The sequence below is a fragment of the Amblyomma americanum genome, chromosome 2, assembly GCF_052857255.1.
Source record: "Amblyomma americanum isolate KBUSLIRL-KWMA chromosome 2, ASM5285725v1, whole genome shotgun sequence".
In the NCBI taxonomy this organism is placed as follows: domain Eukaryota; kingdom Metazoa; phylum Arthropoda; class Arachnida; order Ixodida; family Ixodidae; genus Amblyomma; species Amblyomma americanum.
The window spans coordinates 40,365,702-40,391,367 of NC_135498.1; the positions used below are offsets into that span (position 1 = coordinate 40,365,702).

General features: G+C 48.0%; 1 protein-coding gene and 1 pseudogene across 6 annotated transcripts in view; one reads left to right on the forward strand and one right to left on the reverse strand.

The window, feature by feature from the left end:
• LOC144121069 (uncharacterized) overlaps positions 1-25,666 on the forward strand; it is a 205,302-nt gene that overhangs the window by 125,263 nt on the left and 54,373 nt on the right. For all 6 annotated transcript variants that reach the window (XM_077654010.1, XM_077654006.1, XM_077654008.1 and 3 more), the window contains 4 exons: positions 723-1,143; positions 4,721-4,923; positions 6,826-7,053; positions 11,714-11,905. In XM_077654010.1, the coding sequence (XP_077510136.1) occupies positions 723-1,143; positions 4,721-4,923; positions 6,826-7,053; positions 11,714-11,905 (1,044 nt within the window). The remainder of the gene's footprint in view (positions 1-722; positions 1,144-4,720; positions 4,924-6,825; positions 7,054-11,713; positions 11,906-25,666) is intronic.
• Positions 13,006-13,144, reverse strand: LOC144122246 (U2 spliceosomal RNA; annotated as a pseudogene).

Here is a 25,666-nt window from a genome sequence, read left to right on the forward strand (position 1 = left end):
GCAAAGGCGCCCGTGAACTGTGCAATTTCAGTGCTCGTTAAAGGTCCCCGGGTGGTCCAAAATATTCCGGAGCCCTCATCGAAAGAGCCCGGACAGCAGCCTACGTCAGTAGGGTTCCGGTCTAAGAGCTCCAACCGCCGGAAAGGAAACTGGTTTTTGGGGAAAGGAAATGGCGCAGTATCTGTCTCACATATCGGCGGACACCTGAACCGCGCCGTAAGGAAAGGGGGTAAAGGAGGGAGTGAAAGAAGAAAGGAAGAAATAGGTGCCGTAGTGGAGGGCTCCAACCACCGCTACAACATTAATATTAAACAATATCATGAAAATATTTCCACCACCAGCACCGGGCACCTCTTTCTCTCTTTTTTCTTTCACTCCTACCTTCCTCCCTTCCTTACGGCGCGGTTAGGGTGCCCACCGAGACGTCACACGATTACTGAGTCATTTCCTTTGCTTAAAAACCAATTTTCAACCGCTTAATTATCGCGACGAACTGCTACTCCACTGGGGGACTAAACTACGGGCGATGCCCCTTCGCAGTTTGTCTTTAAGGTATGCCGGTGGTTTCTCTCTGACTAGTGGGTTGGACAGCGCATTTATTTTCCAATGAACTGATATCTGCATCATATTTAGTACTTTCTGGCTTAGAGTTAACGCCGCACTGCACCCAAATATCTTCATTTTTCATATCACCCTGAACGTCTTCCTTTGTCCCCTTGCAGATAACATCAACGAAGCAGACCCCAAGCCGAAGCCCAATCGAACGAACCAGCAGACGGAGATCAACAACAACAACAGCAAGAACGCCCAGAACGATCCCAAACCGGGCGTCCGGTTCATTTCAGCTCCGAAAGAAGAAGGGTCCGACTCCGTCACGCGCCTGGACGTCCCCAAGAAGGAGGACGTGGTCCGGACCGTGCTGGGCCACCGGCGGCAGTCCAGTCTCGACTCGGGCTGCAGCCTGGACATGTCCTCGTCCTCGTCGTCGGGAAAGGGCTCACCAGACCCCGTCGCACCGACGCTCACGCCGCCGCCCGAGTTCGCCGACACACCCGTCATGGAGAGGAGACGCCGCTCCAGAAGGAGGCACACGTCGGGCACCTCCGCCACGCCCGGAACCATGGCCGGATCGCCCGGTGTCGGGTAAGAAATATCTGCAGAGACATTGGCGGAAGCCGCTGCACGCGCTCTTTGAACCAGAGCCTTCTGGGACTCTAGGTCAAAGTAGCTGGACAAGGTCGCCTCCCAGCCCTCTCTCGTTGGCTGATTTAATCTCTTTATTTGCGGATTTTTCTAGCAGGCCCATACCATATGATATGCGTCTGCCCACATCTCACAAAACTTTGAGTACCTCGAAAAAGTCAGGTCTATCAGTTTTAGAATCGCAGGGCTTGGAAACGACCTCGTTTTTAGCCTTCTGAGGTGTCATTCCTCAGCGCTATCCAGGCCCTTGGCGGGCTCTGGGAACGTCTGCCTACCGAGGCGCAGATATGCTGTAATGTCCGCAAATGTGGTAAGCGGATTCGGTAGAGGAGTCCCGACAGAGTCGGGGGACTAGCACGAATGCGAATCCATCTGCCTCAAAAGCCCGAGAGAAAAAAAAAAGATGCCCCCACCGTCTGGAAGACGTTGAAGTAACGAGCGTTAGCTGTTTGGTTTACTAGAATTGATATGAATGCGGTTAAAGTTAGGTACACCAATGGAAATACGAATTTGACATCTTGAATTTATAAGTGACGTCAGCAATCAATCACCAATTCGATATACTAATGACGTCACAAATCAATAACCAACAGGGTTGCTATACCGATTTGCAATGGGGCCGCCATCTTGAGTTCCTCGGACTTAGAAAATTTCACGCCGAAGGGAGGTGGTGCAGACCCCAAGAAATCGAGAAACGTGATGAGTAAGAGCTGACGCTCTTAAAAAAGAAATGCTTGGTGGTTTAGCATTGCTAACCACGAAACATCGGAAAATAAAAATTGGGTTTGGGGGAAAGCAAATGATGCAATAACTGTCTCACATATCTTGGTGGACACCCGAACAGCGGCATAAGGGAAGGGATAAAGGAGAGAGTGAAAGAAGAAAGGTCGGGTACATTTCTTGCGGTGAAGTGAATGCTGCATAAGAAAAAAAATTAGCAAGACGATGGTTGGGATTGATGCATAATGGTATGCGCTGGCGCTAATCTTCCCCCGGACGGAGCTGTCGCTGCTGCTGACGGGTTCAGATTGTGCAAGTGGGTGTCGTAATAAACCCAGAAATCACCATACGTCGATCTGATCCCACAATCCCAGTGTGACACGCAGCAATTGAAGAAAGATTTCCCCCTCTCCACTTTTCCAATCGCCTGCCGAGCCTTCAGACGAACAGACTGACGGACTTTTCCGACATGGGGATTCTAAGGCTAAGGCATTAAATGGAAGAAAACAACAACACAGGGCATAGGTGCCTTCTACTGTGTTCATTGCTTTTTTTTGTATTTACGCTTAGTCCATCAAAAGAAATGCAGTGTTCTTAAGTACTATTTTTGCGATGTTAAACTTCAAAATGCAGCCATGTGCTACTTCGCACTGGGAGGGGATCTTCCCGGAACAGATGTCTGACAACGTTTCGTTTTTGAGCTGGTCAGTAGTTGAACTGGACCCTTTAATTTATTAGCGATATTGGTTTTTCAAGTTGGTGGGGCGACTTTCCTGACAGCCTAAAACTGTTTTCTCCTTCATGCACTTTCTTTCGTGCACCCTTCTTCTGTTTGTGCGCTTTATCGGTTGTGGTTCCCCATACCTTCAAGGCTCCTTTTTCGTATTTTTCATTGGACAAGGTATTCAATAAGACACAGGTCGAATTAACCTCTCGGCACTTTCTTACCTCCTAACCGGACAATGGCCCCAGCATCGCTACCCGACCATGAACAAATGTTTTAAATTTCAGTTATACGATAAACATGTACAGTACAGTGCAGACTGCCTTTGCGGTTGTATGGTTGTGCTCAAATTGGTGTTGTATTCCTCGGCGCACGTTAAAGGACCCCAGGTAGTCGAAATTTCCGAAGCCCTTCACTACGGCGTTCCCATAGCCTTAGTCGCTTTGGGACGTTAAACCCCCATAATCTAAAGTAGACTCGTTTCCTTAGAAACCAACTTGATCCAAACCAGTTGTCGGTAGGGAGAGGTCGTACATATTTCGTGTGTAATTTTTTCCTTTTTTTTTAGCAATTTCAAAAGCTGTCTTCCATTTCATGCACTTGTACTCCTATATTTCTTCACGAATTTTGCATGGTTTGCGTTTATACAAAGTCATATATATAAAGAATCCAAACAACATTCCGCGTCGCACGTTTTAAAGCATTTTATCTCTCGGCATTTTCTTTTTTTTTTCTTGCTTCTTATTCTTGCCACGTACAGAAAAGAGTAACACCTCGGGGCATTCTTTCGCGCTTTAGCGACTAGTTGTTAACGCGCGAGAACTTAGCACGAAGCCCGCGCAGAGGTGAATAAGCCTTGGGGGGTAACTAAATACGGTGCAATACGTTTCCTGGGTCAAGAAGGCGCGAAGCTGTGTCCCGCTCATCCGCACAAACTATAATCCTGACAGATGGGATGTTCCTTCCGTGTGCCGGGTCGAAATATATGTAGTTTTTATGCCTTCTTTTAAAGACCTGTTCAGTAAAGGTTTCACAACTGCCCGGGTTCGTGCTATGAATGAAATACGGAGCTAATGCTCGACGGAAACGCTAGCTATCAAGCTATAGAACTGCCGTAATTATACCCCCAACGGCACAAAGAAGTCACCTAGGAAGTGAAACATCTCATATGAGTGTCTATTATTTTCTCAGCGATACACGGAAGTCGCCCAAGCGCCTTCGCTTTTAAACTTTCAATAGAGTGTCTAGAGCGACCCCGTGGAAGTCTGTTCGCCGTTTGCAAACAACTAAATTGGGTCAGACGAGGTTCTGGGCAGACTCGCATTCAGACAATAACGCACCGTACCCATTCCCATTCCACCGTGAGCATTTCCCGATTACATGAAAGGAGAAGGTTGGCAGTAAGATCAGGAACCATAAGGCGAGAAAGCTACGATAGCAGTTGGATTTGCCCTCGATGACTACTTTGATGTTTTTATGCTAATGAAAGCTTCTACTCTAAGAAAAGGCTTCAAACACGGGGCAGATTTTTTCTGGAGGTTGCAGGTGTACGGAGGTGGGTGGCGCTTTTGGAAGGTGGAGTTTGGGTGCGGAGGTGGGTGGCCCTCTGGAGGGTGCAGAGTTCACTAACCGAAGCTTCACACAGACGAAGCCGACTTTTTCACCAATTGCCACTGGGGCTGCTATCGCAGTAGAAAAAAACAAATCACGGCAGGGTACCGTGTTTTGCCAGTGAACTGGTTTCGGTTGAAGGCTTTGAGTTTCAATACGACTGTTGTGTTGACCGCAATTAACGAAGGCGCTTTGTACGCAGATGTGATGCACGAGTTGGAATCAAGTTTGATGTGTGACTGGCTAAACCATCTACCTTTCCTCTATTCTCTCTATTCCTCTCTATCTTTCTACTAATATGACTCGCAGATATTTGCGCTGAGATTGTTAATTGTTTGCAGTACAAGTCACAAAATTTTGTAGTTACTGCACTATCTCTTCGCTCAAGCTCTGATCGAATGACAAAAAAAAAACATGTGTGCGGCTTGTCGTCGCTTGATTTCTTCAAATGGTTCGCTGCAGGACGTACAGTGCGGTGACCAAGGTACCCGACTCCATTCCGCGAATACCGCGAGCCAAGGAGAGCAGCGCGAGCAGCGCTGCCAAGCCGGCCTCCCCGGAGATCCAGATCAACTTCCGGATCCTGCCCAGGGCAAAGGCCCGCGCCACCAACGCCCCCGGCACGTCGGTGTCGAGATCCGAAAGCTGCCGCACCTATAGCAAGAGTGAGTACCACTATCATCATCAACAACATCATCATCCATGTAATGTCTTAAAAAGGGCCAAGGCTGCTCCAGATTATGTCCAATTAGTCCTCTACGTTTCGCGTCATATGCTGTCACCCTATCTGAGCAAATCTCCTAATGCTATCTCCCCATCTCACCTTCGGCCAACCGTTGCTACGCTCTTTTTTCGTTGGAAGGGAAAGTGACCATACTCCCTCACAAGAGGCGTCACAAGAGAGAACGACTTGAAGTCGCAGAGAGCACGAGCTCTGAAAATTTATTCTCTTCTCAAATATTCCCCAGCGGTCCCCAAAATGGAGGAAAAACGCTAAGGCGCCCGTGTGCTGTGCGATGTCAGTGCACGTTAAAGATCCCCAGGTGGTCGAAATTATTCCTGAGCCCTCCACTACGGCACCTATTCTTCCTTTCTTCTTTCACTCCCTCCTTTATCCCTTCCCTTACGGCGCGGTTCAGGTGTCCGTCGATATATGAGACACATACTGCGCCATTTCCTTTCCCCCAAAACCAATTATTATTATTATTATTATTATCCCCAAAATGTTGTGTGAAACATTGTTGCTGCCTCAACCCTGTTTGTGCGCACTTTCTATTTTGAAGAATACATAAGGTAGTTCTACATATAGAGCAACTGAAGAATTAAATACGCCATCGTTTTGGGAACGCCTGCTTTTACCGAAGTCATTGGATAGTGTGTGGCAGTGTCACGATTATAGTTTCGTATTGTCATGTGGTTCGTATACCTCTCGCTCCCTGAAACAAACCTGCCTGGCTATGACTGACTTGCAACGCATTGCACGTTCCGTGACTTGGGTATAGTCGTACGATGCAGAGCGCTCCTCAAAGCACTGTTGCTCATCGGGAGCCAATTTAGAAGCCCGTGCTTTCGATTACAGACACTCAAAATGGAAGACTTAACGGGACATTCTCTGCAACCGCTCTATACGGACATGGAGGTCTTGAAGAACTCTCCTTTTTAGAAGGGTGTCTTTTCTATTGCCTTTCTTTTTTCCACTGCAAATGTCCCGTGGAAAACGTGAGGACAGGTAAAAGTTGGTGGCTAAATTTGCTAACGACGTGTCTGAAGCGTCAAAACCATAAGCTGAAGCCGGCATTGAAATTTTGCCACCCTCTATAAGTTTCATGCCTATGTCATGGCTTTAGGCTAAAAATGATGGTTAGCTTAGTTTTCTCTTTTTACTCAAATCGACACTTAAGAAAGAAAGTTGTAAAATCGAGCACGTGGCCACGACGTCTTTTACTGGATTGTTTTTACCTAGCTGGAGCCAATCTTAATTTTGCGACGTAGTTCATAAGTCGTGCAAGTCATGCGCGTTTTTCTAAGCGCTAGCGTCAGTTGACATTATCAATGGCGCCAACGGGAACTGGCACCAAGACTATTAAGGCGTGATCTGTACCGGGTAATGCAACACCATTCCTTTCATCTGAGACTTTTTTTTTTATGGCGACAGTGTGTCGGCTGGCATAAAGTATTATTTCCTTCTGCCTACTCGTAGAAGTGGGCGCTGGGTGACAATCATAGGTTCACTGCATCTTATTGTTTTTCATGAAGGTGATTTTGTTTTTGTTTTTTTGTTCTACGAATAAGCTGGGCAGTATGGTAATTTTATTTTTATTGACGCAACACTATCCAGAGAAGCTGGCAAGAGATTGGAGTAATCACTGGAACGGGATGATGATAATAGTGTTCTAGGGACGACCCTTTGACTGATGTACGCGTTGATATGTCGGTCCTCGTTCTGAGCAGGAAAGAAGATAGAGTCGGCGCTCAGTGACGTACCGCATGAACTGGCTATTTCTTTGTCTTTCCGCAGCGCCATCAGTTAACGCTCTTGTAAATGCGCCCTTCAACCTGTGTTGCAGCGGCGGGTAGCCCAGTCGCGCCCGCCTTCAAGAGCATGTCCTGGGACCGGCACGTGTTGTCCTCCCCGTCGGACCGCTACCTGGACGACTCCGAGAGGCGGTGCCGATCGCTGTCCCGGCCTGCCCGGCCTCTCTCGTCTTCGCCAGTAGAGGACGCCAGGAGAGACCCCGAGTGGCTGGAGATCGCCCGCCGCCGACAGGCCACGGGAGTTGACTGGGAGAACCTCGGTGTGTATGCGTTCGCTGTAACGGGCCCCACAGCGCACGACAGCTTTGTAATTGAGGGGCCCCAAACCTTGCGCACCCCCCCCCCCCCCCCCCCAAGAAGCTTTGGGGCTCCGAAATTCGCATGCGCATAACCTAAGGCAAGCCTTGCGTCTTGGGTTAACGGTAGCGGAGAAAGCTATCTCACCAAAATGGCGTCAGCCCCAACGCCGCTCTACGTTCGAACAACATGGCGGCGCCCGTCGAAGCGGGGCCTCTCACTTTTTTTTCTTTTTTAATTGGTTTTGGGGGAATGAAATGGCGCAGTATCTGTCTCATATATCATTGGACACCTGAACCACGCCGTAAGGGAAGGGGAAAGGAGGGAGTGAAAGTAGAAAGAGGTACCGTAGTGGAGGGCTCCGGAATTACTTCGACCACCTGGGGGTCTTTAACGTGCACTGACATTGCACAGCACACGGGCGCCTTAGCGTTTTTCCTCCATAAAAACGCAGACGCCGGGGTCGGGTTCGATCCCGGGAACTCCGGATCAGTAGTCGAGCGCCCTAACCACTGAGCCATCGCTTTACCACTGATCCGTCGTTGCCGCTACACTGTGCCTCACGTTCACGGCAAACGAATGGCGCACGAAGCTTTCGCTTTGTCCGAAGATGCACAAACTTCCAGCGAAGGAACGCGCCAAATTTTCAGATTGCTTCTGGTTTTGCAGAGATGCTGGGCTTAGCGAGTACGCGTCATTTGATGTCTGAAAGCGCGGGAGGTTCAAACAGCGTAAGGATTCTGTTTCAAAAAGGGGTCACAAAGAATTATAATTTTTGTATTTATGCAGTAATTTTCCTTAATTTGAGAGCGAACAAAACTAGAATTCATTACATTTGCTAGAGTTATCGCTGCGCGTTCCGGCCGAGATGGCGATGTAGTACGTGCAAACAAGCCCAAAAAAGGTTTATTCATTCCTTGTATGCTTGGTTTCGGTTATTATATGCGACTTTATAGCTGCCGAAAAATACAGGAATATATAAAAAAACTTTTTCATGTCTTTACTTTCATTTCATAGCACTTCTTTTTTCGGCCGCACTGGCCCTGCAGTCAATAAACCCAAGGCTTGAGCCGCTGCGTATAGAGAAAACCCCGATTCTAGAAGTCACCGGTGCACGCGTCAGCATTGCTGGGGCCCGCTAGTTCCTTAGAGCCCCCGAGCCTTGAGGCCCCTTATTCAAAAACACTCTAATAAATTCATTCTGGGGCAAAAGTGTCCATCCCATTCCCCGTGTTCGATTTCTTCACTTTTTTTTTCTCTCACCGCTATGGCAGCCATTTTGGTAAAACATCTTAATACCTAGCAGTTGTTCTGTGCACCAAATACGCAACGTACTAACCTGGCGCGATTTAATCCTTTACATCTGGCTTCTAAGCGGTATCACAATTACATCTGGATTCTAAGCGGTATCATTACAGCCACAATTATATGAAAACTGAAGTTTACAGACACCATCCCTGCAATCTTTAAGAACAGGCTGCTTACTAGTACAATTTTTTCTTTCAGTATACAGATTTCAACTCATGTTAAAGCAGAGAGCATTTAATTTCGTCTGCTTTTGCGCATGCATTCCTGGCGATACGAAGATGTGGCTGCAGAAGGATAGCACAATCATCTTCTCTGGGCATTACTTCCTTGACATGCTCGCGCAACGCAGCAAATACCGATAATATGCAATTCAGCCCAGCGGTGCAGCTAAGATGGACAGCTGAAAATCTGCGGGATAAGGCGCTTAAATCATGGTTACATAATTCTATGCGAAGAATGGCGCGGCAGGAATTGACAAGTACCAGAAAGGACGCACGCACTCACGCACGCACGCACGTGCACGCGCACACACACGCACACAGTCGCCAAATTTCCACTTTGTTGCGAGGCTGCCAATGCACCGAAGTATACAAGGCAAGACGCTCCATGAGAAAAAAAAAACGGGCAAAAAACGGAAACACATGGAAGCTATAGTGTGATAGGCAAGTCATGACATCGCTCAAGAGCATTAACATGAACGCTAACACTCGGGACCACTTCACGTGTGCGCCATAACCGTACAGAAATGTAATCAATATGAAAGGGAATGTGCGCGAGGTGAAAAGCAACACGGCAAGGTCGATGTGTATAAACAACAGGCGAAAAAGCCGAAGCAACTAACACAGGACGTTTAAAGCCAACAGTAGTTGGCCCCAGGTGAAAAAACGGACGAGCAAGAAACCCCTGGCAAAACGCAACCTGGAGGAAAGCCGTGCTTTGAAGAGCAGAACTACGCAGAAAGACTAAAGCCGCAAACAAAGAAAAACATGAAAATGAAAACTCAAACCGGCAACAGTACATGCCAGAGATAAAAAGCTAGAAAAAAAGCCACAAATAGCAGGGCAGAATTAAAAACATGCAACGTAAAACATCAACAAAAGCACGACTAAAGAAATGATTAAATAGCGAATAAGACACAAAAACACCTTAACTTCTGCGTCCCTCATAGCCTGAGTCGCTCTGGGACGTTAAACCCCCATAGACTAGACTTCTCTGTTTCTGCCGCAACATTCTTCGCAGAGCATGTTTCACCAACTTGCTTGCCTAAAGCTAAACTGTACGTAGTTCCATTATTCCATGACGTACAAAGGTCTTCGACCACGACGGCAGTACTATCGCGGTCAGAATATTACGGGAGGGGCGTTCTCGTGTCGTGACTTTCTTCTTCCTTCCGTACTCTCCTTTCGCGCTACCTTGACCATGAATCCGATTCAACTCGCCCGACTTTGCACCTTACTGTGATCTCGGAAATAAATTCATTCTAGCTCTATATCACGAGCCAGTCGCGTGATATCGCTACGTTACTGCACCGAAACAATTTTTTTTCCCGCACACTCACGTCCCGCAAACTTTTGAACCCGATAGTACACCTCAAGTCGACAGGCCTCAAAGACTAGCGCAAAGATTGAGAGTGATCAGATCCCTCTTTCCTCTCTCTCCTTGCCACCTTTCCGACCCTCTAAACAGAAAGCAGTAAAAAGAGAGTAAGCTGTCCACTAGTTGCACTCCCTTTTATAAAAGGCAGTGCGCTGGAAGACAACTTACTCCCTTTTTACTCCCATATAGGCGTATTTGTGTTTAGATGTACCACTTACCCCACTCCCAGCAGAGTAGCGAAACGTGTGTATGTCTAACTTCTGTGCGTCTCCGTCGATTGTGCTGCATTTCTGTGCGGTTTTATTTGATTTTAGCGCTTCCAGGAAACCATTGCGAACTGGGAATCATGATAATGACATTTTTGAATTTTCGAATCAGAGAATCAGCAGGGTCAAAGAACGAGCCATGAAAGAATTTTCAATCGAGGAATATGCGTAAAGCTTTGCTTCGTGGCACTATGGCTGTGCTCACGTCGATGTTAATGACAAACGTTCCTTCGCTTGAAATCGACTGTAACTTCAGGACTTTCTCCTAACAGATTCAAAATAGCTTTCGTTATCTTTTATAGTGGTTGAAGCATAGCGTAAGACAGGAACCACGCGTTTTGGCGTTCTATCTCTGCTCACGGCACTGTAGCAGCGTGCTGAATAGTCAACCTACTATCCCGCTCACTAAGCCACCTATAGTGTGCGAGGAACGCAACACATGCGCATTGCTCTTCGAGCGTTTCTACCACAACCAAAATTGTATTCAGTTAGACACTGTACATCTGCTTGTGTCCTAAGAAACGGCTTTATCTGCTTTAGATAGTGGCCAGAAGGAAACACCGCACAAGACATCTCTTTCAGGCTCCACCAGTACCCATACAGACTTTCAGGTCTTGGAAGTCAGACTAACTCCTGACCTTGAATTGTCTTCCTAATATGAACAGCAATTTCCTTAATTGATAATTGTGTCGTTCTTGGTCGCCATTCATATTATGCATATTGCTCTCAAGGGGTGGGCGTTTGGGCGCTTAAATTAGCCTCGTTACATTAGCAATATGAACGACATTTGAATGTCATTGTTGCTGTTTCAACGTGATCGGTCCGTTCAGAAAAACTGAAAGTCGCATGGCCTTCTCAGTATACGTAAAATGTGTACTGTCTGGTTTGAATGTTGAGTACGACATGCCTCGCAGTGGTGGTGACTTCTTATCGGCAGATAAACCAGGCTAGTTTTTTTTTATTGTTATTTTAGAAGTGTGCCACGAGGCTCAAGTTGAACAGGGGAGGTAGGGGGACTAGTTCATCGGCATTAACTTATAGAGACGGCTAAAACATCGATACTGCGCTTTTTCAGTGATCCTACACTTGCCTCCCGTGCCAACCACCGCCTACAAGCAATAAAGACTGCACACGCTTTTTCTTTCCCTTTTGCCCGCCTATTAATTGCATGCGAAGCCACTTTCGGCGTTTACTGGCCCTAATACTACTGACGTCTCCTTTTCTTTTTGCGTGTTGCCGACGACTGATACGCCTCAATCCATAGACGATAAACCGAGTGACCCGGCCACGGCCAGAAGTAGGCTTCAGTTCACGACTTCACAGCTTGAGCTTAACCCTTGGAAAAGTGCCTGACAGACTGCGTGCACCTTTTCGAGGGTGGATGCGTTTCCTGATGCAGCTTTGCCCGCAGCCCGGGCAGTTTCTTCAAGATATGCTCGTCATGTATTCGCAGAGGCCCGTATGAAGCAGCCGCACAGCATCTCCTGCTCCAACCTGTCCGAGAGCCACCTGCGGGGCAAGGTGGCCTCCCTGGACTCGGCTGACCGGGCGGGCATGCGCCTGGTGCGCTCCGCCAGCGCCCTCTACCCGCGCATCAAGATGTCGCGCTTCGAGCGCCGCCTGCGGAGAGAAAACCCAAACCCCTGTGAGTATAGGCTTCTCCATTGTGCACACGCATGAGGTCGAAACACCTCCTCTCTGGACTGTTGCGAACCGGTTCTGCTGCCGCTTCTACCGTGCCAGCGCCAGGCGCCCACAACAGTCCAGCGACCAACATGGCGGCGCTCAAGGAACGCTTTTGGAAAGGTCTTACGTGTATCTACGTACGGCAAGGCGGAGTAAACTGTAAGGCGGTCATCTCGTCCAGACACGTGCGATTGAAGCGATGTTTATTTATTTATTTATTTATTTATTTACAAGTCACTGCTGGCTTTATTGCAAAGCCTCAAGCAGGAGTGGGATTTAATTAACATTATTTTTCAGAATAAAAACAAAATCAACGCAGTACAAGTTACGCAACAAAGAAATAAATTAAATTAAAACATTGTGCAATGGAAGACACCTCGCGTGAGAATTTCACGTAATGAACGCTGCAATGAAATGTTCAGACGAGCCAAAATTATTAACATCTTTTAAGCGACGCCTTAAACAATGCCATAGTTGAAGCCTCTATAGTATAGCATTGAGAGCATTCCAGTCCCGTAAAGTCTGCGGCTGCTGTTGAATAGACTTCATACGTCTTCTCCCTCACCTGCAGGTGAGTGAAAGCGGTTCACTTCGTCGCAGAGTGTTCCACAACAGATGTTTGATGACGTTTAAACGGCGCCACAGACTGCTTTGTAGCCACATCAGCATGGTTCCACAAGGAAGAGGCATGGCGTTTGTCTTTCTCGTCTCTCGAGAGCTCTCGTTTAGGACGCTTGGTGCATCAGAGGGCGAGTGACGGCATGAGTATCCCGCTCGCTGGAATAATGATGCTTGCGTGGGAGAAAAAGTCAGCAATAATAGTAAGTGCGTGGCCTGATAATGAGCAGCAGGATCATGAACAACAACCCTTGTGATATCTCAAGTGACCTCCCCACTCGTTCGTCGCTGAATGTTGGTCTGTCTGTTGTTGCCAGGAAGAAAGAAAAGGAAAGTGCACAGGCCTGCCCCCTGGCCCAAGCCGAGCCACAATCGCTACCACGTGCAGATAGTAGGAGAGTTGAAAGATGGGATAGAAAGACAGGATAGTAAGGACGCGCTAAAGACAAGGCCGATCCCGGAGGTAGTGCAATACCGGGCCAACCGATGGCGGGAGTGAAGCATCCTTCAAACTCTCCGCCACATTTCCAAAAATAAGTCCAATTGGACCCCTAACAGATACTCTACGGGGTCCGGACATTCGCTGAATGTTGGTACACCTTCAAGAGCCGTGGTTAATGACGGCGCCACCAATAGTACCAGAGAGAATGCACGTCTTCAGCCACCCGAACTCTTGTCTTTGATTGGCACGTTATGGCAGATTATGAAGCGTTTCATCCTGTTCATCGCCAAGACCACATCGTCTTGCCACCTGCTTGATTTACTTCCTTGATTTGCCGCCGCGATGGCTTAGTGGTTATGGCACTCGGCTGCGGACCAGAAAGACGCGGATTCGATCCCAGTCGCGGCGGTCGAATTTCGATGGAGGCGAAATTCTAGAGGCCCGTGTACTGTGCGATGTCAGTGCACGTTAAAGAACCCCAGGTGGCCGAAATTTCCGGAGACCTTCACTACGGCGTCCCCCGTAGCCTGAGCCGCTTTGGGTCGTTAAAACCCCACAAAGCAAACGAAAAACTTCCTTGATTTGCCCCCCACGTTAGGTTATCCAGCCTCATGGAAAACCTGCATGTCTAGTTTCGCTCTGATCAGTCGATTACGAGCGCGATCGCAATCACCCGCTTTCCTTTCCGCTCCGTATAGCACTCCACCCACATCACCCGGCGCGATTTCGTATACGTATTCATTTTCGCCGAAAATCGCCCCCGAATTCCTAGCTCCGCAGCCTTCACCTCAGCACCTCCGCTCCACCCACGGTGTTTCCCGGAAGAAGCCGTGTGTGTACAGCGTTCCGTTTCTTCGCTCCTAAAGCTGTTGGCAGGCCACGCGGGGGGCGGTTGCACGCGCGCACAGTCTCCCATGTCTGCACGCGCTTATCGTGCCCGAACATGGGAGCGCTCGAGCAACGCGACACAGTGGCGCATGACGGCGCGGCGCCGGGTCAATCAGGCATGCCTAATGTGTCGGACACCCCGGAACCGGCAAATGCTTCCCCACCAGCGCCCCCCGTGTGCTCCCCGAGTGCTCGCGGGGATGCTGGCCTCTCGCGTATCGTTACGTGGGCGCACCAGTGTTACGCCATTCCTCCGTCCGTCCGCCCGCCCCGCTTTGCCCCGGGTTTCGCCACGTCGTTGCCGTAAGCTGCATGTCCTCACCGCTTAGCGAGACACCGCCGACGGCGTGTCCTGGATGTCGGACCGCTTAAATGATTGGTTTTGCGTTTTTGTTCGCGTAGCGGCCCGTGTGATTGTTTCCGCTGTCGCGCTTCAATTAGGTCGAATTAGATTAGTTGGCTGGGGAAGACGGATAGCCGAGGGATCGTTAGGGTATCGGTGGTGATGCCAAGGCAACGAAAGCATTCCGGGAGCATTGAGAGAGTAAACTGCAAGACAGCCCCGGCTGGCACAAGAGTGAGTTAGTTGTAGATCGATGTCCTGCATTTAGTGCTCGTAACTGGGTTCACGATGAAGAACAAAAAAAATTGACTTACTGACTGAACTGTTGAGTTACTGCTTGGTTGATACATAGAGTGAATGATCGGTTAGTCAAAATAATTATCGATTGATTGATTGAACGATGATCGAGTGATTGCGAAATTTGTTGAATGATTGTTCGATTGGTACATCGACTAATCGATCAAATAATCAATAAGATGATTGGTAAAATGATCGAATGATTAATCAATCCGCCAATTCACTGATTCTTTTCATGACAACGTAGCACACTGAGCTAAATGCACACCGTAGTGGTGGCTTAACAGCAATAGCAGCCGCCCAGGAAGCTCTGTTGAGTACCAGATGCCCAGTACTCCGGTTTTTGCATTTCACTCCATTGAAATGCGGATACTGTGGCCGGGATAGAATCCACTAACTGTTACTCGGTAGCCAAACGAGATAGCCACGTTGCCACAACGAGATAAGATTAGATTTATCGCGCCAATGGAGATGTATCCCAGTATATTCCTCGGCTCCTCTATTTGTTGTTAACCCAATGGTATTTGATGCTATCCAATAAGAACACTTTGGGTCCTTAAATTAGCATTATCAGACAGATGGTACGGTATTGTACGGCATTGTATGTTCCGGATTAATTTAGTCCACATGGGGCTCTTTAACGTGCTTTGTAAAAGCGCAGCACACCAGCGTTTTTGCATTTCGCCTCCATCTATATGCGGCCCCCGCGTCTGGGATTCGACCCCGCGATCTTGGTCTTGGCAGCCGAATGCTGTAGCTACTGAGCCAGTGCGGCGGCTACGCAGAAAGTGCTGGCGTGCACATCACGTTTCACATCGACCGTTCCTCAAATAGATGCATCTTCCTTAGAAGCAGTCATTGATTTATATTGTAGCGTGATGGTGACACCACGGTGGATTAACACACGAGCAAACTAACGAGGCACTGAAACAAACTCTTTATTGGGCGGACTTGGCCCCACGAACAATTGAACAGCTCGGCAGCGGCGTAGCAACAAGCTTGCACGGAGGTCGTCGAAGAAAGGAACTACCACCGCTCTCGGCTTTGCCCAATTTAAAGCTGTCAAAGAACTTTCGAGATAAGGCGCGGAAGGCGCCTGCGATAACCTCGAACGTAGAAGCAGTTTCGTGCGGCAGCAACCAATTGAACTATATCTGGTATCAAAATGATAACGTGATTTTGGACACAGTCAAACATTACAAAACTTGGCCTCAATATTCGGAACGCTGCTTGACTGTCCGGAGCCACAAAGTTCACGTCTGAGTTTCTTCTTCTTTCCATTATGAGTAAGTCCCGAGCAAGATCTTGCGATGTTTGTGGGTTTGTGCCGAGAGAAATAAGTAAATAATTGAAAGCAATCAAATAAATATTCAACTCGTATTCGAACCCGTGCCGGCGCGAACAGATATCAGCTTCGCTGGCCACTGCGCGAGAGCACTATGCTATCGCCGCAGTTTTTTTTCTTTATTGCATGCAAATAGTGCCGAAAAGAAATATCTAATCATGATTACGCCACAAAACACCAGGCCACCGTACCCCTGACCCCCCTCCGTCGAAAACATCAGAAGTCGGGGAGGCACACACATGCATCCAGATAGGGGAGCTAGCTAGGCGGCTCTCGCCGCAGCCAAACACGCCTCGTGTTAAAATGCAGCACACTCTCGCGCTGTGCATTGCACATCGTCGTCCTCATCAACTAATACTAGTATATCAAACTAATGTTAACGCTTTGAGATATATGTGGCGGTAGAGACAGAGAGGTGTGCGCTGCACGCCTTGGCGTGGACAACGCTGTGGCAGAAACACGGCGCTAGATCAATCCGCGTTGGCGTTGACAACATTGCTGCAGAAACGCGGCACTCGAGCATAGACCGCCGGCGTACATTGGGTAAATTTGCATTGACCATGAAAAAGTTGAAGGCTTCCTGGGTCAGTGGACACCTCAACTGCGCTTTCAGGTACGTGGCGGCGGTGTCCACCTGCAACAAACTGCGCTTTCGCGCAATATTTCGTGCATAGCAATGGTAAACCGCCAGACATTTTTCTGTTCTGATAATAGTCACATAGTTAAAGAACTGCGCGAGTAGGCTTTCCTCCGTACATTCGAAAAGCCTAATAACACAGCAAAAAGACAGTACGTAGCACAGTTATGCATTTGACACTGCTGCTCTTACTGATCCGGAGTTCCCGGGTTCGAACCCGACCGCGGCGGCTGCGTTTTTATCAAGGAAAAACGCTAAGGCGCCCGTGTGCTGTGCGATGTCAGTGCACGTTAAAGATCCCCAGGTGGTCGAAATTATTCCGGAGCCCTCCACTACGGCACCTCTCTCTTCCTTTCTTCTTTCACTCCCTCCTTTACCCTTCCCTTACGGCGCGGTTCAGGTGTCCAGCGATATATGAGGCAGATACTGCGCCATTTCCTTCCTCAAAAACCAATTATTATTATCACTGTTGTTCTGTCCTCCTCCCCCTCGTGAACTGCTGTCAGGGTGAAGTGAAGCCCTGTGCACCACACCTTGGCGATGCAGAAAGTAAGGCCCAAAGGCAGGAGCCAAATAGCGCGGGGCGAGTGCGCTAAACGTCTGGGGGCTCTGGTGCCAGCGATTGCCTCAATCGGAAGGTGCGGCTGCACCGAGGTCCCTCTGCTGCTCGCACTGTTAGGTCATTGCTTGCTTGCGGAAGTGTGTCTCTCCGCTTCCGAGAACTGCCCGCCCGCGCGCTGATCCTAAGACCATGGTCCTGTTGACTAATACCAATCCTCTGCACGAAACACCAATTTATCGATGCGCTTAAAGCAAAGAGTCCGTAAAATTCCTTAGTATGAACGCGTTCGTTGAATGATTTATGGGTGTAAGCAATTGTATCAGCTTACACGGGTGGAGGCGGCACCATTATGATCTCGCAGACACGACAGCGGCAAGTTTTTCGGTAAGTCACTCAGCGCAAACAGCGCTGAGGCAAGCTCACGGGAGCGGCGGATCAAAGGCGAATGCAATACTGCGGAAAGTTCAGGTAAACGAGCTAAAGGAAATACGACGGAATAATCTGACGCAATTTCAGGTATTCCGGTGTGGAATAACTGCAAAAACCACGAAAATAATAATAATAATAATAATAATAATAATAATAATAATAATAATAATAATAATAATAATAATAATAATAATAATTGGTTTTTTTGGGGAAAGGAAATGGCGCAGTATCTGTCTCATATATCGTTGGACACCTGAACCGCGCCGTAAGGGAAGGGATAAGGGAGGGAGTGAAAGAAGAGAGGAACAAATAGGTCCGTAGTGGAGGGCTCCGGAATAATTTCGACCACCTGGGGATCTTTAACGTGCGCTGACATCGCACAGCACACGGGCGCCTTAGCGTTTTTCCTCCATAAAAACGCAGCCTCCGCGGTCGGGTTCGAACCCGGGAACTCCGGATCAGTAGTCGAGCGCCCTAACCACTGAGCCACCGCGGCGGGGAACCACGAAAAGTAAAAACATCATTTGAGACGGCGGATCAAAGGCGAATGCACTACTGCGGGAAATTCAGGTAAACGAGCTAAAGGAAATACGACGGAATAATCTGACGCAATTTCAGGCATTCCGGTGCGGAATAATTGCAAAAACCACGAAAAGTAAAAACATCATTTCGAGAAGCGTTTATCACAAAAGCGTTCAGGGAAAATCACCACTGCTTACGCACGTTGCTCGTATCAAATTGTCTGATCTTCTATGCATTTTCTGCTGTATGCTGTTGGTGTCCTTTTTTGAGTTTCTTGTTCCGACCTGCTCAGCACACTGTGAGATGTTTTCGTGTTTTTCTGTCAGATGTTTACCAGGACAACATTACGTATGAAAAAGCCCTACTAAACACTGCAGTTTGTTTTCTCCGGTTAATGCTACGCCTTAGACGTCTCCTGCACAAATGTACTCCTTATCCGTGTCAGTGACTGATTGTCTAGTAACAATGCAGGGTAGTGCAAAGTGACGACCATGGGAACAAAAGAAAACAGATGCATAAAATATGTAGGCTCCGATCCGCCCACACACCTCACACAATATTGTGCACTTTGAAGCAACAATATACCGACCCTAGCCTACAGACGCAGCACAGTATAGAGTGTGAATTCTCCGCATGCCCGAATAAATTTCAGCAAAATGACAGCGCTTTCAATTATAACTGTGCCCTGCACAGTTGCTAAGAGGAACAAAAGGCATTTTTTTAACTGTGACGAGAGTAGATGAAGTAGTTCACTTCAACGTGTCACTACGTTCAAATCTCTGCGGGTCTGCCTTTTACTCCAGTTCGTGTCGGAGAGACATCCATGTGATTTGTTGTAACATACTCACGCCTAACTTCGGGCTGTTCATCCTCGGCTATCCAAACAATCTTCGTGAACATCACCGAACCGCGAGCGTGAACGGCATGCAAGCAGAGCATCTAAAAACGGCACGGGCCATAAACCCGCGATCACCATTGTTCTTCCTTGATGCCCCGGAGGTTCGGCGACACACCGTCTAGCATCAATGATGCGAACACGATTTCTAGCGAGTAAACAAAAAACAAGCGAGAAAGAAACCGCACCTGCCGCCGGAAAGTCTGCCACGGCTGTACTTATACTCTCCCAGCTGTATGCATGCACATCCCTGTGGTCCGCCAGCGCGGAGAGTCTTTATCTTGTTCAAAGTTTCCATTGTCTCGGCGTGTCGAAGCCGGGCACGTGAGAAGGGGCATTACGCGAGGCGTCGCTCATTTAGCACGCTAGACAAGCGTGGTGGTCTCACCTGCTCCGCGCAGCCACGGACTCAGCTGCACTCGACAGGCGGCGGGTATTGCGTCGCTCCCACGAATTTCGCGGCGTGCGAGCGATGTGAGGGTTTCACTCGCGCTGTGGACCTCCGCGAGACAATCGGCTGGAACACTTCCCTTGACCGGTGCGCGGGGTTAATGCCTGCCTGCGGGCTGGCTCCGAAAGGGAAAGGCGGATGTGAGCAGCGTGCAGAGAAAGTGAACGATGGGAGAAATCGTCTTATGCCGCGGAAAGGAACTCTTGCGACGGAGAGTGGGACCAACGGCGAGTGTCCCTTTAATGCGGCTGAGCTCCGGAAAAGGAAAAATCCGTCCACCGTTGCTCGTGTAGCGAGAAAAGGCTATTTCAGTCGTTCCTACTTGCGTGGCGTGTGCAGTTCTGCTGGAGAAGCGGAAGACAAAGAGAGGCCGAGGCACTGTTGCTGACTGTTGCCACTGACCAGTGTCCTTAGCGTCGCCCCTTCCTACTGCCCGGTTTGGTGGATTTGGTTTTCCCCGAGCATTGGGCAGGATGGTTGATTCAGGTGCTGATTATTGTGTGCGTATACAACACATCCCGCAGAGCTCTGTAGTTGAGCCCTATGGAGGCTGTAGCAACCGCGTTGAACTGAACTGAAGGACCGTTGAGAGCTGCCCTCGAAAAGTGACGGAACGTTCCGGTTCATCATCATCACCAGCCTGACTAAGCCTACTGCAGAACAAAGGCCTCTCCCATGTCTATCCAGTTAACCCTGTCCTTTTCCAGCTGCGGCCACTCTATGCCCGCAAACTTCTTAGCCTCATCCGCCCACCTAACTTTCTGCCGCCCCCTGCTGCGCTTGCCTTCTCTTGGAATCCTGTTCGCTCTTCGTATGCGCACCACATGCCTTCTCTGACTGCTCTGACCACGCTTTTTTACCAATGAACGCAACGAGCCAGACCTGCCACTTGACATCGGCACAATTCACGTGCTATTATATCGGCGCCCCGCCACCAGTGCATACTGATAGCTATTGACTGACAAGGTGCCGACGTCTCTGTTGAGGTGACTCTGTTCGCCGCCTTGGAATTAGTCCGCGTTCATAGAACTGACTGTGGAGTGCATCAGCGGCTGCTTCCGTAAGGCGGAGTTAGTGATTCAAGGAACTACGGAGGATGTTCATCTTGAAAATCGGGTTACTGCGCCATAAAACACACAGGACACTGTCGAACACCGACGTTATCCCCAACCCGATTTCGTCTGCGATGACTTCGCTGGATCGGGTGAAGACGCCGACATCGGAGAACCATACACTGACGAATATATTGGTACGCGAAGTACGACCGCTCTACCATAGCCAGGAACCTGATGACGATAAAGATACGGCTGACCTAGCACCGGCTGCCGTGGAAGCTTCCATCGCGATTAGCTGAAGTACCTTGCGGGCAGCAGCGCCATCAGTGAGTGACGTGGGACTGCTCTGGGAAGCTTGGAGAGCACCGAAATAAAGTCTCGTTTGAATAAACACACGCGCATAGCATATTTACACTGTCCTTGTCTTTTATAGCACAGGGAGTCCTCTTAGTACGAACCTCGGATACAACTAATGCAATCCTCGTGACCGTCAGGTTCGTTACAAGTGGTCTCGACTGTATACTGGCCGTAAAGCCATGGTGCACTTTAGTACCTTAATAAAAAAGAAAGGCACAAGCTCCTTCGCTCTGCGATACGTTGTCGTATATGCAAGATCATGCCCACTACAGGCTGCGGCCGACATTTGGAATCGAATGCAATCTTTACTCCCGGTAATGTTTGAGATTTTTTTTTGCAGCTTCTTCGAAGACAGCAATAATTGTCATTAGCACTGAACTGAATAGAGTCAATCGATACGAAATAAAAAGCTTTCGCGGTGCATCTTTGAGCCTCTTACCCATGAAATAAAACTACCAGTAACACTGTTTTCCTGGATTACTTCTCTGGCCCGTTATCACTTATTGAACATCGACTCAAGCTCTCGAAATAACCCTGTAAGGAGAAATGTGTACTCAAAGTTCGTTAAAAATTAAAATACATTTGTCATCAATGAAATAAGCGTGCGTTTAATAAACGAAGACAAAAGCATAAGAAATAGAAACGACGGGACAGGGGCGCAACTTTCGACTCTCGAAATAAGTCGGAATTTAGTAACGAACCGTACTTGGTATCTGTGCTGTTTTTTATATACGAAAAACTTCTCTTTTTAAAAGGGACTTTAAAAAGTGGTTTTCTGACCGTAGGTAGCAAAAAACTGCCAGAATCTACGCTAAAATGCTATTTTTCTAAAGTGCTTTTTGACCTGACTGCTCTGCTTGCCGAAAGCATAGCATAACATTGACTTCGTGGATTTTCATGCGGTTTGATGCATTGCATTCCTTGATAAATTTTTTATGCTATGATGTTCCTCTATTTCTTAATTGCTTTATCATTTCTTCACTCTTTCGCTAATTTGACATGACGATAATGAGTGCATTATGCAAGCGTGGATATAACATTCTCTGTAGAAAAAAAAAATCAGGCTACTAAATATACTTGGACAATGTCACGTCATGCAACAATCTTTTATGTAAAACTTAATTGGTGACTGCCGGCTTCTACCATGCCATCCATGCTTTTACAAGTCGGTATCGCAATGAATCATGCAAAAATTTATAACTTCAAAAGTACTCAAGATATTTCAGTGAGATATTCTATTTGAACATTCAGTGGACTTCACAATAAGCATGCAAAATTTCACTGCTCTGCACAAAAAATAAAAAATGAATCACCGATCCTCGCTTCTCCAATTAATGATGGCACAAGTCAGGCGCGCATTTGGCCCTCATTAAAGTTGCGCCCTTGCCCCGTTTTTTCTGGCCTTTTCTACCTCTGTTTCCGTCTTTTAAGCTCGCACTTATTTCAAAGATCCAGAACCAATTAGCCCGTGAAAAAGTTTTACCTCTTACTGCTCATCTACCACTGAACTAAGTAAGAGGCCCTGACTGATTTTGTGCTCACTAAATTTTTTCCTCCTCCTCCTTCTTTCCGCCTAAAAGAAAGGGAAAGGGTAATAACTTGCCCACTTGTCAGACTATTGCAGTTGCACTTCTTGCTTCATCTCTTTCGAAGCTGACTGCGAGTGAATTATGGAGCAGTTATTCTGCAATATCTTGTTTTAGATTACGGCACTTCCGACGCGTTGAAGCATGAAAAAATAATAGACACCTTTAGCACACCGTGTACCGTGTTACCGTTACCGTGACCGGAATCCCGCCCACCGGCAGTAAGCATGCGCTGATTGGCCCCGATGCGGAAGACTTGCGCGCAACTGCCTGGTGCCTGGCGCCATCTGGTGGCCTCTAGGCGATCTGTGCATGCGCAGTGCTGCGAGGTAGTCCAGGCCGCTACACTGTAACTGTTCTTTTAAATCGATTGCATTCCATCGCTGAAAAGAACCTGCGGCGCCACTGGCCTTTATGTTTGCATCCAATTAGTTGTCAGCAAACTGAAGAAAATATCCCTCTAGGCAATAATTTTGAGGTGGCGGATTTATTATCGCCCCTTGTTACTCTCGCGCGGGGAAGGGCTCTTTAGTATGCACGCTATGACCTTCTTGAACTGTCTTTGGTAAAAAAAATAAAATAAAAATGATTATCATACGGTCATCTACCATAAAGGATGGAAAGCTGCACATCTTTCAGTGCCTTTAATCTGCCCAACCCTTGTGGCCGTGTTTATTTGCGCTTCCGCCCCGAAAGCTGTACCAAACCGAAGACCACCAGAAACTATATATGCATCCCCTATAGGCAGACAGGCACGTCACTCATATATATATATATATATATATATATATATATATATATATATATATATATATATATATATATATATATATATATATATATATATATATATATATATATATATATATATATATATATATATATAGCCGCCGTGGTGGCTGAGTGGTTACGGCGCTCGGCTGCCGGCCCGAAAGACGTGGGTTCGATCCCGGCCGCGGCGGTCGAATTTCGATGGAGGCGAAATTCTAGAGGCCCGTGTACTGTGCGATGTCAGTGCACGTTAAAGAACCCCAGGTGGTCGAAATTTCCGGAGCCCTTCACTACGGCGTCTCTCATAGCCTGAGTCGCTTTGGGACGTTAAACTCCCATAAACCAAACCATATATATATATATATATATATATATATATATATATATATATATATATATATATATATATATATATATATATATATATATATATATATATATATATATATACACACACACGTGGCAGTGGACAGCGAATCAGGCGAGCCAGACTACTGCTGTCAGTCCAAAACGCGCGTCGGTCATCGTTCGTTTGGCGTTCGGGAGAGTGGCTGTCGTTGGCTGGAAGAAGGAACAGACCGCGCGAACCGCCTTCACCGTGGCAAAGGTCGGCCCGCGGCCAACTCCGCGCGCGCGCTTCGCAGCCTTTTCTTCTTTTTTCCCTGCGTGCTTTCTACGCAGGCACACACGCACGAGCCGCAGTCTGCCGTGTGAGCGAGTATATGAGTGCCAGCAGCCTCGCTATCTGGCTTTCGGTGGGATCCCCGCTCGTCCGTGTCGGGCACGGCTCTGCTTCCAACCAGTAACAACTTCCCAACGCGTCTCGCTTCGACCTCCGCTATTGAAAGGAGAAACAAAAACGCCGCTCCGCATTGGCTTTCTTCTCGGCTGTGGCTATGGCTTGGCGTCTTGGCTTCGCGCTTTTCTTTCGCGAACGTGCCGGCGCTCCCCAATATAGACCGCTCGAGGGCCAGCAGCGTAACAAGGTGTGTCTGCTTCGCCGATGGTCCCTTTTGAGACGGTTTCTCAAAAGAAATGGCCGCAGTGTTGTCGAACAAGAACTTCGCAGAGTTTTTGTTTTGTTTGTTTGGCTCTTCTTTTGCTGGTAGCTCGTTTCGCTCTTTCGTTTTGGCTTCGCTACCACTGAGTGCGTGTTTTGCTGGGTGCGCACGGGTCGTATGTGTGTACGCCGTTTGGTTTCGCGAAGGCTGTCTCGCCATTCACATTCGAGTGTTTTTTTTTCTTCTTCTTTGCAACTATTGCGCTGGATTCGTAAACCATATCCTTGTTTCGGCCGGTTCTCACAAAGATAGAAAGAATGAAGAATGACGGACGGGTTAACCGGGTCTGTGTCTGGTTTACTATACACCGAGGCCGGCATGTTATAGAGGGGTGAAAATGTTGAGGCGTGTCTATGGCTCTTTGGACCAGAGGAATAAGATGAGATCGGGTTTGCCATAGAAGAGGCGAAAGGCGTTAAGCTGCGCACAACAGACGGGCACGGTTTAACCAGAACAGTGAGATCAAGCGAACAAAAAAATATGAAAGCGAAGCCGCGTTGGCAGCAGCTGGTGAAAATACATTTTTTTTTCTTTCGTATTGTGGTTGGTATACATAGAGCTCGGTTGTTGTGTGTTTGCAGAGCCTTTTGGTTAGAGCTGTATATAACTTTTCTGATTGGATAGCAGCATTCTTGAAGACACAAAAGCGTGGACTTTATTTAGACAGCGTGCCGGGCATGTTCCAACGGGCAAATCACATAATAAAGTGGCTGTCGATGGCCAGCCTCTCTATTCAACTCTCACTGCGCAAATCGCGTTCCCGGTTCGTGCAGGAAGTGTGCAAACTCGTCGACTGGCCGCGTTTACCGTCTGTGTACCGACTGGGCTCAACGCCGCTTACGGGCACTCTGTGCGGATAAAGTTACGCTCAAATTGGAATCTTGGAACCGGGTTCGAACCCGACCGCGTTTTTATGGAGGCAAAACGCTAAGGCGCCCGTGTATACTGTGCGATGTCAGTGCACGTTAAAGATCCCCAGGTGGTCGAAATCATTCCGGAGCCCTCCACTACGGCACCTCTTTTTTTCCTTTATTCTTTCACTCCCTCCTTTATCCCTTCCCTTACGGCGCGGTTCAGGTGTCCAACGATATATATGAGACAGATACTGCGCCATTTCCTTTCCCACAAAACCAATTATTATTATTATTATTGTTATTATTATTACTCCGTGGAAAGATCCTTTCCTTTTCATTATTTCTCTCTCCCTCTCTCTCTCTCAATGTTGAGCAGTTGCAAGAAGCGACAAAGTTTTAATTTGGTTATACCGATTATTGTGCCGAGGCACGGGCCGTATAAGGGGCGACTAAGACTGTGTGCAATGCACAGCGCGAGAGTGGTTTGCAGTTTTAACACGAGTCGTGATTGGCTGCGGCGATAGCCTACAATGCTCTCGCGCAGCGGCCTGCGAAGCTGATCTGCTCGCGCAGCCACGGGTTGAACTCCCAGTCGTGGATATCGATT